The following is a 15,940-nucleotide window of genomic DNA, read 5'->3' on the forward strand; positions in this document are numbered from 1 at the left end:
CCTTCAATGGGGAATGGAGTGCCTATAAATAGGGATGCCTGGAGCACACAGGAAGACTGCCAAGTTTGGCTGGACAGTCTCCCCATGTTATGGCAGGTCACCCTAACATGGGCAAACTTCACTCGGAGGTGGGAAGTGGCTCTTAATTGGCCACTTAAGCAGCCACTCAATAGGTGGTTGATTGGCCATCTCTCCTGCCGCTGGCAATATGACCCGGCAGTGGGCACTCCTTCAGACGTCTTCCCCTGACACTTTTCCAGCTGTCTCAGTTCCAACCATTCGAAAGAATGGAGCAGAATAAAATTACTCCACATGTTCTCATTGGTTACTTCAACAGCATGAACTATCTGCACCAATAACTGAGAAAGATTTGAGTGTTTTTGAGGACACAAGATCACTCCCCCAGCATTGAAGGATCCAACAGTTGCAAGAAGGAAGCAGGGGATTTGACTTTGGGTTGACCAAAGATTATCCAAATACACATCAGGATTGACATTGGTTTAAGGTTATCTCAGTTCAGTTGAACTTACAAATACAGAACACTTTGTGACTAACTCCATTGGAATCCTCCCTCTTGTGTGCCTTTTGTTTACATCTGTTTACCCAGATTTTTACAATGTTTCTCTGTGTGATACTTTGACTAATTTTTTTACTGAATACAATGTTCTGATCATCTGATGTCTGACCGACTTTAACCAGTGTCGTCAAAGATCAGCTCACAGAAACAGAGTGCAGAAGAGGTCTTTTGACCCACTAAGTCTGTACCAACACGGTAGAAACACCTAAACTCCCACCTAATCCCTCCAGCCAGCACTTGGCCCATATCCTTGAATGTTATGATGTACCAAGGGCTCATCCAGGAAGTTTTTAAAGTGCCTAGACGAGCACATCATAACACCACCCTCCAACGCAGCACATTCCACACTGTCACCATTCTCTGGGTAATAGTGTTTTTCCTCATATCCCCCCCAAACCTCCTGTGCCTCACTTTGAACCTCTGTCCCTTATGACTGACCCTTTCACTAATGAGAATAGCTGCTTCTTATCCATGTCTTTCGTAACCTTGTACACCTCGGTCAGGTAGCCCCTCAGTTTTCTCTGCTCCAACAAAAACAACCTAAGCCTATCCAACCTTTGTTCAAAATTAAATGTTCCTTCCCAGGCAACATCCTGGTGCACGTCCTCGGCACCCCCTCCAGTGCAATCATATCCTGCCTATAATGTGGCAACCAGGACTGCACACAGTATTCTAGCTGTGACCTCACCAAAGCTCAGATCATATTGCTGATTGTGGGTCTTCCTGTGCACTTTTGGGGCACCCCAAGAGCCTGAAAGTCACTAAACAAATGCACATTCATTCTAATTTCCATTCTTCTTAATCTTTGGTTTCACTGGCAAATATATCTTCGTCTGTGCATACTAGGAGTTTCAAAACATGCTTCAGAATTCCAAAGTAAGTAACAGAAGGGATACCTTCAACCTACATGTTCCAGGACCAGTCAATCAGGTGGATTTATGGCAAGAAGAGAACATAATTGAGGGAGGACTTTGGCTCACATTGATCTGCCAGTCAATAATATCTTGGATAGAGATGGCATATCAACCTTAAAGTTTATTTTAATAGTTTATTTTATTAGTGTCACAAGTAGGCTTACGATAACACTGCAACGAAGTTGCTGTGAAAATCCCCTGGTCACCACACTCCGGTGCCTGTTCGGGGGGGAGAACTTAGCAGGGCCAATGCACCTAACTAGCACATCTTTTGGACTGTGGGGGGAAACCGGACCACTTGGAGTACAGCCTGCAAACAGGGGAAGAATGTGCAGTCTCCGCACAGACAGTGATCCAAGCCAGGAATCGAACCCGGGTCCCGAGCGCTGTGAGGCAGCAGTGCTAACCAATGTGCCACCGTACTGCCCAGTCCCTCACAGAAGTGCCAACGTCCCTCATAAAAGCAGCTGTATTAACACATAGGGCTGAATAAGCTGGTTTATTAAGGATATTAAGGTGGTTGTCAGATAGCAAGCAGTCTTGCACAAAACCTTCCATGATACTGGAGGCTGCTGTATTACTAATGTAGAAATTTGATGTTCGACAGCAATAGAAGAGATAATACTGTGTACCAGAAATGATGGCAAAGTATCAAGGGTTCGGCACCTAGCATGATTAGGTTGGAGAAACTCAAGTAATTGCAGCTGTATCTGAATATTTCAAACCATATGGTATGATGTGTGTATTGTGGTCAGAAGGAATGCACCAAAGATTTCATGTTTTTAATAAAGGTTATTCAGCTGATGAGGAATTTATAGTGTCTGCCCAGCACTATAAAATAAGGGTTCAAACTTATTTTCTTACTTCATTAATAATCAACTAGTAGTTATGGTCACTTTAGCATCAAGTGGGCTCGTACCTCTCAATGGAATGCTGCAACTATGTCAATGTTCTGTGACAGTAACCAGATAGCTGAGTCACAAAGAACTACAATATTCTAGAGCACCATTGATGATTGGCCAGCTAGCATCAGCATCGTTAGTGGCTTGAACCACGTTAGGGTGGGGGTAGGGTGGATTTTTGCTGTTTAGGTCCAGATCACCCTGCAGGCAAATGAATGACCCAGTGGGTTGGGTGGTTCTAGCTAGATAAGCAACATTAGTGCACTGATAAGCTATGCTGTTTTATCTGGCTAGACTCAACAGCACCCTGTCCACACACTTAATGTTTCTTAAGCTCTGCTTGGTGCCAAGCTTTCGTTAGTTTTTGGCACAATAATTTATTTCTTCCCCTTACGGGAAAGAACATTCACGCCATGCCAGGTTCAATAATGCAATTGTGAATTTCAAGTTGGCTTGGTTTTGAGATTCCACTGTACAAAAATAAAATGCAATGAAATCAACAAGATTATGAGGGACATGGACAAAGTGGGTAGTTAGAAGCTTTTTCCCAGGGTGGAAGAGTCAATAACTAGGGGGCATGGGTGTAAGGTGCGAGGGGCAAGGTTTAAAGGAGATGTACGAGGCAAATTTTTTACACAGTGGGTGGTGAGTGCCTGGAACTCGCTGCCAGGGGAAGTAATGGAAGCAGACATGATAGTGCTTTGAAGGGGCTTCTGGACAAATATATGAATAGGATGGGAATAGAGATATGTGGTCCCCAGAAGGGTAGCGGGTTTTAATTCAGACAGGCAGCATGGTCAGTGCAGACTTGGAGGGCCAAAGGGCCTGTTCTTGTGCTATAATTTTCTTTGTTCTTTGGTGCCCAATTTACCTAATACTTGAATGACTGTATTTTAAAAATGTTTTCTGAATGATTGTCACACATGCTTTTCCATTCAGCTTTTTCAAATTTTGCTTTCAACGTTACCAACCACAAGCAAAATATACAACAGACCCCTGTGAACTTCTGAGTGTAATTTTCAGATTTTTTTGGTGCCTTTCAATCATTTCCTTTTTACTTAGTGGGAGATATTTTCTATGCAAGGAAATTTCTTTATAGCAAGGGTAATACCTGAACTGCTCCCAGATTCCTCAAAACAAATAAATACCATGTCGGTTTGAATGCCAGCAATCTTTTTCTGCTCAAATATTTGTGTTAATTGGGAAACGAAAGTCAAATAGGAGAGTGGCACAGTGGGCACAGAGGTTAGCACTGCTGTCTCACAGTGCCAGGGACCCAAGTTTGATTCCCAGCTTGGGCCACTGTGTGGAGTCTACATGTTCTCCCCATGTCTGCATGGGTCTCCTCCGAATGGTCCGGTTTCTTCCCACAGTCTGAAAGACATGCTGGTTAGGTGCATTAGCCATGCTCAATTCTCCCTCAGCGTATCCAAACAGGCGCCAGAGTGTAGCGACTTGGCGATTTTCACAGGAACTTCACCAGTGTTAATGTAAGTTTACTTGCGACACTAATAGATAAATAAATAGCTGAGCTTTGCGTAAAGGGGTAAATCAGGAAGTACTAATTAGATATTGGCAAACTTGGGTTTTAAAAGCCTGAGGGCATTGCAGTGTTAACGTAAGCCTATTTGTGACACTAATAAATAAACTTTAAACAGCTGAATAAAGAAAAACTACAATTCGGGTCTGGGATGGGGTGCGCAGTGCGGGGAAGGATAAACAATCCACCATTTGAAAGGCATGCGCAAGAATCAAAGCATCCTTTACGGTGCAGAAGGAGGCCATTTGGCCCATTGAGTCTGCACCGAGACGAGAACAATCACACCCAGATCCTACCCCTGTAACTCCATGTATTTAACCTGCTAGTGCCCCTGACACTAAGCATCAATTTAGCATGGCCAATCCACTTAATCCTAATAACAGTAGGAGACTGCGTAATAATATTTAATTTCAAAATAGTGCAAGATACACAGGGGAGGAAAACTATGTGGAATCTCAATGAAATATTTAACATGACATGACATTTTTCGAAGGCATTAAAAACATAGAAGAGAGTGGCAGTACTCAGCCATTCACCCGTTTTGCTGCTTCGCAGCTATTGAATTATACATTCATCATCCAAACAAATCACTTTAAACTTTCTTGTTCAGAGCCAGGATTTCTCATTTCAATCAGTTCCTTTGGCCAATACACAGTATGAATAGTACCGCAATAATCATTTTCTGATTTGCCTCCTGACAGTCCAGTGCATTCTATGACTGATCACACTGCAAAATGTAGAATTGTTTCTATCAGTAATGCAAGTAATATATACCATCAAAGGCAAGAAAATCAATTGAATCAAATTTTCTTAAAGGCTTCTCAGCTAAATTGGAAAATATTGTTTTGACAGGGGTACTCTCCCTCGAAACACACAGAAAGAACAGAAAATCTTACTGCTCTGAATTCAAATTTCACAGACACACAGCTTTACATAGATAGAAAAGTGCAATCAGAATGTTACTCCGCAATATTAGAAGTACAACTTTAATTGTAAGGCTGATCTTAAATTGCTACGATGGACAGTGAAAGCTTAAATAATTAAACAAAGTATAATTTGAAATGTAGCAGGAATTTATACCATTCATATTCAAGAGTAAAACAGTGAGGTAAAGGGGCAGGTGCTGTGTGGATTTTATCAGTAAACATTACTGCAACGGGGAGGGGAGGGGAGGGGGCGCTAAATAAGGAATGAATGACAAAATGACTAAAACTCCAAACATCTCAGACAACACTCATTATGTGGCAGGAAAAACTAAAACACCACTCTGTCAGCTTCTGAAGTGGCCCATTGTACAACATACTTCCTGTAAGTAGCGAGCATATTATAAATGTATTAAATGACAAATTTAAAAGCATAAACTGTCAAAGTGCTATTTTAACCTGTGCTGAGGTATTACAAAAATACATTGTCACAGCTCACTCAGATCCATATCCTGTGCGACTGATGTGCCTAATACGCATGACAACTACACTCATCAGGGTTTGGCAACTTTTTCAGATGCCAGCGATTCTGAGTGCAAACACATTTACATATACATTCGTTCATGAAATTCCTGCTGAATAACGTCTAGAGGCAGAGTTGTTAATATAAACGAGGTGGAAATGGATTCCAACATTTAAGGGTGTCTATATGAAGGATGACGCCCCTCTATTGTGTAATATGTTAGATGAAGGTGGAGGATTATTGCAGTTCATTTTCCATTTCAAGTAGCTGAACAGCAAAGTGGAAACAGTTGCTGCCTCCACATTACACAGAAACTGGTTTGTTTGTAATATTTATGATGATCAGCTGTGGTGTGAGGCTCCATCAAAATCGTGTTCTCATTATCGGAGTTACAAATAAGCCAATTACAATGACACGATGCTCACTCCCACCGCCTGCTTGGGAAATCACTTGTTTTTTTTTGCCTAATCGTGACATTGTTTTCAACTATCAGGGAGTACACTGGTTATTTTAGCAATAGCTAAACCATCCTTATCGATACCCGGGTGATTATAACAGAAAGCAGCAGTCGATAAGCCCGATAAAAATAGAGACAATGCGAGAGCAGACACGGGTATTTGCAATGTCTGCATTCCTTTGTAAAGTGGAAAGGGACATTAGGCGTTTCTTATAGAAATAAGGGACTTGTCCACCACCCACCCACCTTCCCCTATACTCCCTCAGCAAGCACCAGTAAATATCTTGCAGCCACTAGAGGTCAGTGCACATAAATTAGACCCTGTTTCCAATCTCACTGACTTACTTGCAGTCTCGGTCCTCCAGATCAAAGTGAGGATTGAAATTGATCATTATTCGTTGGGAAGCTTCGGGGGCTTGGATCACCCAGGCACAGCTTTCCCGGGGGTAGTAAGAGTTCGGATATCCGGGGGAGTTCAGGTAGCCAGGACTGGTGATACGTATAGTTTCCCCACATCGATCTGCAGAAAGACAAATCGCACACCCAATAAACCAAACTCATGAATGTTTTCTTCTCCCTCTGTCGCTGTACACTTTGACATCTGCGTCTCAGTATAAGGATACAACCGTTCCGTGCAGGAATATAAGGTCCGCCAATTCTCATGTCAAACACTTGGGTCAGAATCTATTTCATAAAATAACTTGGCTAGATTTGAAACTGCATATGTTTTATTTGATTCAGACACGGTGGGGGGGGGGGGGGAGGGGGTAGACAGTTCATGTTTTCTAGACACACAATGGGGATGACACATCCATATTTGCTTCAGACTATGACTGATTCATAATCCTGATCACTCGCTAGTTGTGGCGGGGAATCCGTTACCAAAGCATAGTGAGGGAGGGGATTCTGGAGATGTAACGTTTGAAAACAAAAAGTGGCTCTCTCAGTATATGGAATTCACGAGCTCGTTTTCCTGCGTGATTTAAGGTGTTTAGATGGGGGTTTTTTTTTTGACCCACTGATTAATTTGAGTTGTTGCAGGGTCACGATAAGAAAGCGGTTTGCTTTGAGCCTCCCCCCCCTCCTCCCCATACACACAATTGCTGTAGAACAGCGCCGAGGTCAGTCTGGACTGACTGGTCAAGGGGTCGCCTTCTGTCAAATCCCACTACACAGCAGATAAAGAGTTTTAAAAGATAGGGAGGGCATTCCTCGGTCGTCTCCAGTCCCAAAAGGTAAAATCAGCCAGACCAAAGAAATGAGAGTAATGGACCCACAGTCAGTTGAGTGGAACTCCTGGTGAAATGCAGCGGGAGGGTAAGGAGACGGAGCGGACTTCCACCTCTCTACCTTTCCCCGCTTGGAAAAAGCAAGTGGCACCGCTAGAGACAACGATTGTTAAAGATGAAATATTTTATATTAGTATATATTTACACCTTCTCCGGCGTTTAATAACACGGTGGAATAATTTCCTGCAAAACTTTAAGACACCAATTAATTTGTTTGACAATGTTTTATCTCCCCTGACCTCCACCCTTTTTCACACCTTGCTGACTATTTTCTCCCCAGTTTTGAAGCCCCCTCCCATGTATCTGGTTCTGCTGCTCCCTCTCTGTCAGTGGGGTACAGGGTAAATAATATTTCAGTGCTGGGATTGTCAATAGTTATTTATCAACAACGGGAAAGCCCGGAGGAATTGGCAGTGTCCAACTGGAGACCCACCCGCGCCCCTGGGCAAGGGAGGCCCGGGTAAATGAATGAATGAAGGTGCCTGCGATAGAGGGCTCTGCTCCTTCCTTCTCCCGGAGACAGGGTTTCACAAAACATTGACGAGCGCTTCATGGTGTGGCCGGGCTTATGGCGAGCAGATAAGAAGGAGCCGCAGTGTCTTCATTCCCGGATCACTGCTGTCACTGAGGCTATGGTTCAAATTAACAGCGGCGCCCGACAGCAACAGCTGAGTGTTGCGATACAGATCTCAGTCCCTCTCCCTTTTAAAATCCCAGGCTAGACTGGGTTTGTGTATTTTGAAGAAGTGTCTCCCCCCCACCCAACCCCCGGCCCTATAATAACTCTTTGATTTGAATAGTGCCAAGCCCGTCTCTGGTCCACTATTCTTTATTATTAGCGAGATGCTCTCTCTCTGAGTTAAAGTTTAAAGGAACCGCTTGTTGATGTGCCCTGCCCGCCGTTACGGCCAATATTACTGAGAGGGGTAAGGCACTGGCACTCCAGCGCTGGCTAACTTAAGGTTGGTCGGCGTCCCAGCGCCAGTAAAGCACTAGCCCACTCTAACAGGAACAGACACAGGGACAATATCCTCGCCTGTGGAGGATATTGCACTGTTGCATATATTCTGGCTGTGCAGTACCATAATCACACTTTCACCCTCCGTGTATTCTCTGTGCGAATTGACACTTCTCCCAGGGTCAGCTTTCTCCCAGTTACAGCGAATATTGACACCCTGCGCTCCCCGCCACTTGTTCAGGATCCGCTGTCTACATGGATCGGTGGCAAACTTCACTCCTTATAAATTGACACTTCCCTCCTTGTCCCTCTCTCTGGGAAAGTCTGCTAGGCGCTTCAGATAAATCCCACCCCAGCCTTGAGCTGTTGTGTCTCTGACTGTAACCAACCCCACTACCCCCCCCCCCCCACACACAAAAAATCATAACAAACACGAATAACCATCCCCGAGATGAACCAGTTTTCGGAACAAGGTTTGCTTCAGTACGCGCTGGTGTGAGTTCCCTCGCCCATTCCGCCCACCCCCCCGCTCCACCAGACTCCCTCCGCCCAGGCTGCTATCTCCTGGCTCAGCTGGCTGGGGGCTGAAGGTGTGCTTGGGGAAGGGGAGAGTCACACTTCTCACTGACATTGCAATAGACTGGGGTGTTAACTCACCGTTCCTGTGCGCCCTGGATAGCCCGACAACCACGGCCAGAATGTAGAGAGAGAGCCGGTGTTTCCCCATGGTGCAGGAGAGTCCCCAAGACAACAGCCAGCAGAGAAGGGGGAAGGAAGGAGAACGGCGAGAGGGTCCAACTAACAACACACAAAAAAAAGGGCAGTCCCAGACTTCAGCGGAATTGGTTACTTTGGGGGGACCTGGGCGATCTGCATCCTCATCGTTTAGCTGCGATTTCCTCTCGCCGCTTGCGGATACACTGTTCCTGTTGCAATGTGTGGCGTTGCCATTTCCTAAAAAAATCCCGAGCCAATAAAAGCTTTCCACAGGCTCGACACACACACACACACACAAACAGAGTGGGAGACTCCTCACTGCCGATCACAACAAAAAAAAACCTCACCGACTCTCTGCTGGGAGAAACAAACAAGAGGTTGCCATTAAATATTTTTCAACAAAAATCCACAAAAGATTTTAAACAATCTGTAAGTTCGAGGCAGGAAACAAACAAACAACATTCTGCTCACGGTCACACTGATAACAGAGACTGGAGCGATTCGCCTCCAGTAGAGGTAATAGAAATACCTGGAAATAACCTCAGTAAAAAGGCTCATGTACCTATGATCCGAGTCGCTCTCCAGTCTCCAGTTCTGCACTCATGAATGGATATTAATTGACTCTAGTGGCTCAGGCTCCCTATTAAGTGCACTCTCACAGGGGAAGGAAGATTGGCGTAACTCTATCAGTCTAACAGTGCAGGTCTGGAAATGGACACAGGGAGAGGTGGGGAATCGCTCCAAGTGATGACGGCGTTAAGTCACTCAAAACATTCCTGTGTCTGTCTTCATGCAACTGAGTTCGGGGTGGCGGGGGTGGGGGTGTGGAATAAAGTGGAATTAAGCCTCCTCGGTTCGTTCAGTCTGTCAGCGAGGAGCCACTCTAGTCAGCCACACTGAACGGGGAAGAAAACGCCCAGGCTTCGGCAGCCAAGCAAACTCTTCAATTTGAAATAAATAGTTCAGTCAATGAGTGAGCAGAAAAGCGCCGGCAGAGTTCCCCATACACACACACACACACACAGCCGCCCAGAACAGTGCAACTGGTCCCGGGTATATCAGCAGTTTGACGGAGAGAACACTTCTTTGCAAAAAAAAGGGCTCGTCACACCCTGACTGTTTTTTTCAGACAGAATCAGTGTGGAAGACTGCCAAAAGAATTGGCTGCATGATTTTCATTTCCCAGTTATATATATAGTTATATAGCTGTGAAAAAACTTCTTGTACAAAACGTTGTATTAGTGTTTTCGCAAGCTTCGCACTATTACTGTGCACACTTCACATATACACTATCACTGTGCACAATTCTCATATACATTATTACTGTGCACACCTCATATATACACTTTACTAGTCATAATTCACATATACACTATTACCGTGCACAATTCACACATACACTATTACTGTGCACTCCTACACTGTTGTTCACACTCAAGAATTACTGAGTACAGATCACATGCAGAGAATTACTGAGTACAGATCACATACAGAGAATTACTATGTAAAAACTGCACAGTATTACTGTGCACATTCACACACACACTATTCCTGTGCACACTTCACTCATACTACTCCTGTGCACATTTCACACATTCACACAAATACTGTGCATACTTCACACATGGAGAACAGCAGTGTACACATCACACTCACAGAATTACCATGTAAAATTTGCCCACACCATGTTACTGCGCATACTTCACATTCATAGCATCAGTTTGCACACTTTGGAACATAGGAATTAGGAGCAGAAGTAGGCAAATTCAGCCCTTCAAGCTTGCTCCGCCATTTAATCAGATCATGGCTGATCTCTCCCTAGTTTCAAATCCATCTCCCCGTATCCCTCTTTCCCTTGTTTTCTTAGAAGTATGTTTTCACACACACTTCACACACATACACTCACACACACACAGAATTACTGTGTGCACATCACAGGAATTGCCATGTAAAATTTGCATACGGGCAGAAAAAATCATAATCGTATCAAGCAGTATCAGCATGACTTCATGAAAGGGAAATCATGTCTGACTAATTTATTCGAGTTTGTCGAGGAAGTCTCAACCAGAGTGGGTAGAGGAAAATCAGTAGATGTGTTGCATTTGGACTTCCAGAAAATTTTCGACAAGGTATCCCACAAAAGGTTGTTATAAGAGCCCATAGTGTTGTAGGTAGTATATTGGCATGGACAGAAGAGAATAAAAAAATCATACTATGCAAAAGAGGCCCTTCAGCCCATCGGGTCTGCACTGACATGCAAAAAACATCTGAACTCCCACCTAATTCCATTTACCAGCACTTGGCCCATAGCCCTGAATGCTTTGATCTGCCAATTGCCTATGCAGGTATTTTTTAAAGGATGTGAGGCAACCCACCTCCACCACCCTCTTAGGCAGCTGCTCGTTATCCACTCAATCCATGTTCCTCATTATTTTGTACACCTCGATCAGGTCGCCCCTCAGTCTTCTCTGCTCCAACAAAAACAACCCAAGCCCATCCAAACTTTCTTCATAACTTAAAAATTCCATTCCAGGCAGCATCCTGGTGAATCTCCTCTGCACACCCTCCAGCGCAATCACATCCTTCCTGTAATGTGGCAACCAGAACTGCACACAGTATTCCAGCTGCGGCCTCAACAAAGTTCTATACAAATTTAACATGATTTCCCTGCCCAGGACTCATGCACTGCTGCCCTTCCAGCCACCCCAGAACTTCCCAGTGTCATTACATTTATTGAATACTTCCTTGTTAAATGACTCCTTCCAAATTGTACCACCTCACACTTCTATCGGTTAAGTTTTATCTTCCACTTACCTGCTCATTTGACCATCTCAACTATATCTGCTTATAGCCCAAGACACTCAGCCTCATGGTTAATCACCCATCCAATCTTCATGTCATCCACAAACTTACCAATCCTACTCCCCTGCCCCGCATCCCCCCCCACATGTTGTTTATATAAATGATGAATTATAGGAGACCCAACACAGATCAATGTGGTATGCCAATGGACACTGCCTTCCAGTATTCTGTCATCACACTCTGTCTCCTACAACTGAGCTAATTTTGAATCCACTTTATCAAATTGCCCTGTATCCTATTCGCTTTTACCTTCCTTATCAATTTCCCAAGTGGAACCTTGTCAAAGATTTTGCAGGAATCCATACAAACTGCATCAACTGCACCATCCTCATCTATACAACTGGTCAGCTCCTCAAAAAATTCAATCAAAACTGTTAGGCATGACCTCCCTCCAACAAAGCCATGCTGACTATCCCTGATTAAGCCTTGTCTCTCCTTCAGAATTTTCTCCAATACTTTCTCTACCATTGACGAGAAACTCACTGGTCTGTAGTTCTCTGGTTTATCTCTACAACCCTTCTTAAATAGTAGAACCACATTAGTTGCTCTCCAGTCCTCTGGCACCTCCTACGTGGTCAGAGAGGAATTAAAATTTGGGTCAGAACCCCTGAAATCTTCACCCTTGCCTCTCACAGCAGCTGGGACACACTTCATCTGGCCCTGGAGATTTGTCCATTTTCATGTCTGCCAACATTTCCAATACCATTCCTTCCCTATGCCAATTTGCACAAAAACCTCACAGTGGCTCTCCCTGAATTCCATGCCTTCATCCTCATTCTGTTGGGTGGAGACAGATGTGAAGTATTCATTTAACACTCTGCCAATGTTCTCTGGCTCCACCCACAAATTCTCCCCTTGTTCCCTAATGGGACCTACACTTTCCTTTGTTATCCTCTTCCCGTTGATATACTTGTAGAATATCTTGGGATTTTCCCTACTTTTACCGGCCAGAGCTTTCTCATGTCCCCTCTTTGCTTTCTTAAGCTTCACACTGCAATTTTGATAACCACTAATGCCTCCACTGATCTGCTCCCTTTGCACCTGCTAAAACCTTTCCTTTCCTTCTCTGAATACCACTGGTCATCCATGGTTCTCTGGGCTTGTCAGTCTTTCCTATTACCCAAGAGGGAACATGCTGGACTTATATCCTTCCTATTTCCTTTTTGAACATACCCCACTGCTCTTCTGTAGATTTCCTCGCTAGTAGCTGTTCCCAGACTATGTTGGCCAGATCTTGCGTTATTTTACTAAAATCCACTTCCCCAATCAAAATTTTTTTTTTGCAACTTGTCTAATTCTTTGTTCATAACAAGTTTGAATTGTATCATATTGTGACAGTGATCACTAAAATGCTCCTCCATCACCATCTCAACTACCTGTCCAGCTTAATTCCCCAGGAATGAGTCCAGTTTCACACAGTCTACACAGAACCGGAGGTGATGGCTTTGTGGCATTATTGCTAGACTATTAATTCAGAAATTCAACTAATGTTCTGGGGACACAGTTTCAAATCCCATGATAGCAGATGGTGGAATTTGAATTCAATAAAAAATATCTGGAATTAGAGCGGCATGGTGGCACAATGGTTAGTACCACTGCCTCACAGCTACAGGGGCTAGGGTTCAATTCCCAGTATGGGTACGTGTGGAGTTTGCACATTCTCCCCGTGTCTGCCTGGGTTTCCTCTGGGTGTTCCAGATTCCTCCCACAATCCAAAGATGTCCTCCCACAATCCAGGTTGGGTGCATAGGTCTTGCTAAATTGTCCCTTAGTGTCCTGGGATTTGTAGTTTAAAGGGATTAATGGGACAAATATGTGGGGTAACGGGGATAGGGCCTACGTGGGATTATCGGCAGTATAGACTCAGTGGGCCAAATGGCCTCCTTCTGCACTGTATGGATTCTATAAAGCCTAATAGTCAACCAAAAAGTCTGAAAGTAGGAGTGGTGCCACATGCAATTCATCTCAAGGTCAAAGAAGAATTAGTACAACTTGTTAACACTGGTGTGTTATAGTTGGTTACAATGAGTGGCTGGGTAACTCCCATTGTACCTGCCATGAAACCAGGTGGTTCAGTTCATATCTTTGGTGATTTTAAAACAACCATAAATCCAGTGTTGTGTGCTGATCAATATCCACTTCCTTTAGTTAAGGTTTATTTGCTGAGTTGTCAGTTGAGCAAAATTGATCTTTCACAAACATATTTACAGATGAATGCAGCTGTTGGATCTCAACCATTGCTTACCATCTTACTCATAAAGATCTTTTTCATGATAAAAGATTGTCTTTTGGAATAACATCTGCACCAGCCTTATTCCAAAGATTAAGATTCAGATTTGAAGTGTTCTCTCTGGTGTACAATGTTACCTGGATGACATTCTAATTACAAGATCCAGTGAACAGGATCACTTAAATAACTTAGAAACAACATTGGAACATCTTCAAGCATATGGTCTACATATCCAGAAAGAAAAGTATGACTTTTTCCATCAGTCCAGCATTAGGGTCACATTATTGATAGTAAAGACCTTCATAAAGCACCTAAAAGATGGAAGCTATTTTAGAAGCATCATGTCCAACAACGTGATGCAATTGAAAAATTCTTTTAAAACTTCAAGAGAGCAACATTCATTATCATGCCATGTGAATAGCACTTTGCTATCTTATAGCAATACTACTCATGCGACTATTCAAAGTTCATCTGCATTACTTCTCTTAAGGTGCATGTTGAGAACTATGTTTGATTTGTTACTACCTCCAGAAACTTAAAGTTTAGTTAGTAGGGTCACAAGCAGGCTTACATTCACACTGCTATGAAGATACTGTGAAAATTCCCTGTCGCCACCCTCTGACTCCCGTTCGGATACACTGAGGGAGAATTTAGCATGGCCAATGCACCTAATCAGCATGTCTTTTGGACTGTGGGAGGAAACCAGAGAACCTGGAGAAAACACTCACTGACACAGGGAGAACGTGTAGACTCCGCACAAACAGTGACCCAAGCCAGGAATCAAACCCAGCTCCCTGGCGCTTTGAGGCAGCAGTGCTAACCCGTGCCACCCATAAAGATTCAGATAATTTCAGAGTTAGTAGAGATTCAGTAACAATCTTAATTGGATGAGAATTGAAGGAAAAATAATGCTCATTTCAACAAGGAGATTAAATGTCAGTGCGTATCTATGCCACAAGTGAGAAATGGGTACCAGCCATAGTTTTAGCAAAAGCAGATCCAATTAGATGGTTCAAGTCAAACATGAACTAGTTTGGCAATGCCATGCTGACCAATTGTTGATATCTCAAAATGATTTCTCAGAGTCATCTCCTGAAATACTAACTTCTTTAGTCCTTAGTTTTGTGAATACTACCAAGGGAGACTTAATTGAATCTGAGTTTGCCTAATGATTGTGTCTATACTACTATACCACATGAGAATAATGTTGAATTATTCTAAGAGAAGTGTCCACTGAAGTTCCAAATCACACTGCTAGGTTCAAGGACAGCCAAATTCCAGGACATTGGATCCAATCAAAGGGAAATAGACGTCCTCCTGATTGACTTTCTTACCGACTGTGTGTAATGAGTAATGGTAAATAGTATTGTGTCTAGAGTATTACTGATTCTATGTATAAAATCATAGTAATTTGTTCTCACGACCACAGAAGTAAAGTGGGGGGGGGGGGGATGTTATATATTTAAGTGGTTGCATGATTGCTTTAAGAGCTGGTCACATAATTTGATGGTACTGTCAATGGGGTGTTTCACAGCTCCAGCTTTAGTTCCATTCTCTATACTTGCAACAGCTCCTGCAATAAACCCTTTGTTGTTATTTTGAATTTACGTATGCAAATGACATCTTTCTTTTTCTACAAAATCTACAGCCCCGAGCATAGGTAACACATTATAACATATACACATGATATTACTTTCACACTTCAAACAAACACTATTACTGTACACACACTATCACTGTGAACATTTCACAAACACAACATTACTGTGCACATTTCACACACACTAGTCATGATTCTCCCATTATGACCTGCATGGCCAGCCTTGAACAGGGATTTGCGCACACACCAGGATCACATGTGCATCTCCCAGAGTCAGAGAACAATCTCTGGTCAGACCATGCTGGAAACTGGCGGGAAGGCAGATAGGTAATTTGAATATTTTTTAACCGTATTTTAAATATGTTTATTAGTTCATTATCTATTTATTTATTTCAACGTTCAGGTCCCGATTGAATCTCCCATCCCGCCAGGAGACTTCATTCCTGCA

The 15,940-nt window shown here is 43.3% G+C and overlaps 1 protein-coding gene across 5 annotated transcripts in view; it reads right to left on the reverse strand.

The window, feature by feature from the left end:
• The window catches only part of nrp1a (neuropilin 1a), a 202,508-nt gene extending 192,908 nt beyond the window's left edge, over positions 1–9,600 (reverse strand). For 3 of the 5 annotated variants that reach the window (XM_080212146.1, XM_080212155.1, XM_080212121.1), the window contains exons 1-3: positions 9,363–9,600; positions 8,741–9,157; positions 6,182–6,356 (exon numbers count right to left, since the gene is read on the reverse strand). In XM_080212146.1, the coding sequence (XP_080068272.1) occupies positions 6,182–6,356; positions 8,741–8,810 (245 nt within the window). In that variant the 5' untranslated portion in view covers positions 8,811–9,157; positions 9,363–9,600. Of the gene's footprint in view, positions 1–6,181; positions 6,357–8,740; positions 9,158–9,329 lie in introns of all 5 variants that reach the window. The other 2 variants (XM_080212130.1, XM_080212138.1) reach the window with 2 other exon arrangements.
• Between the last annotated feature and the right edge of the window lie 6,340 nt (positions 9,601–15,940).

Source organism: Carcharhinus amblyrhynchos, chromosome 2 (genome assembly GCF_965287045.1).
Source record: "Carcharhinus amblyrhynchos chromosome 2, sCarAmb.v2.hapA, whole genome shotgun sequence".
Taxonomy (NCBI): Eukaryota; Metazoa; Chordata; class Chondrichthyes; order Carcharhiniformes; family Carcharhinidae; genus Carcharhinus; species Carcharhinus amblyrhynchos.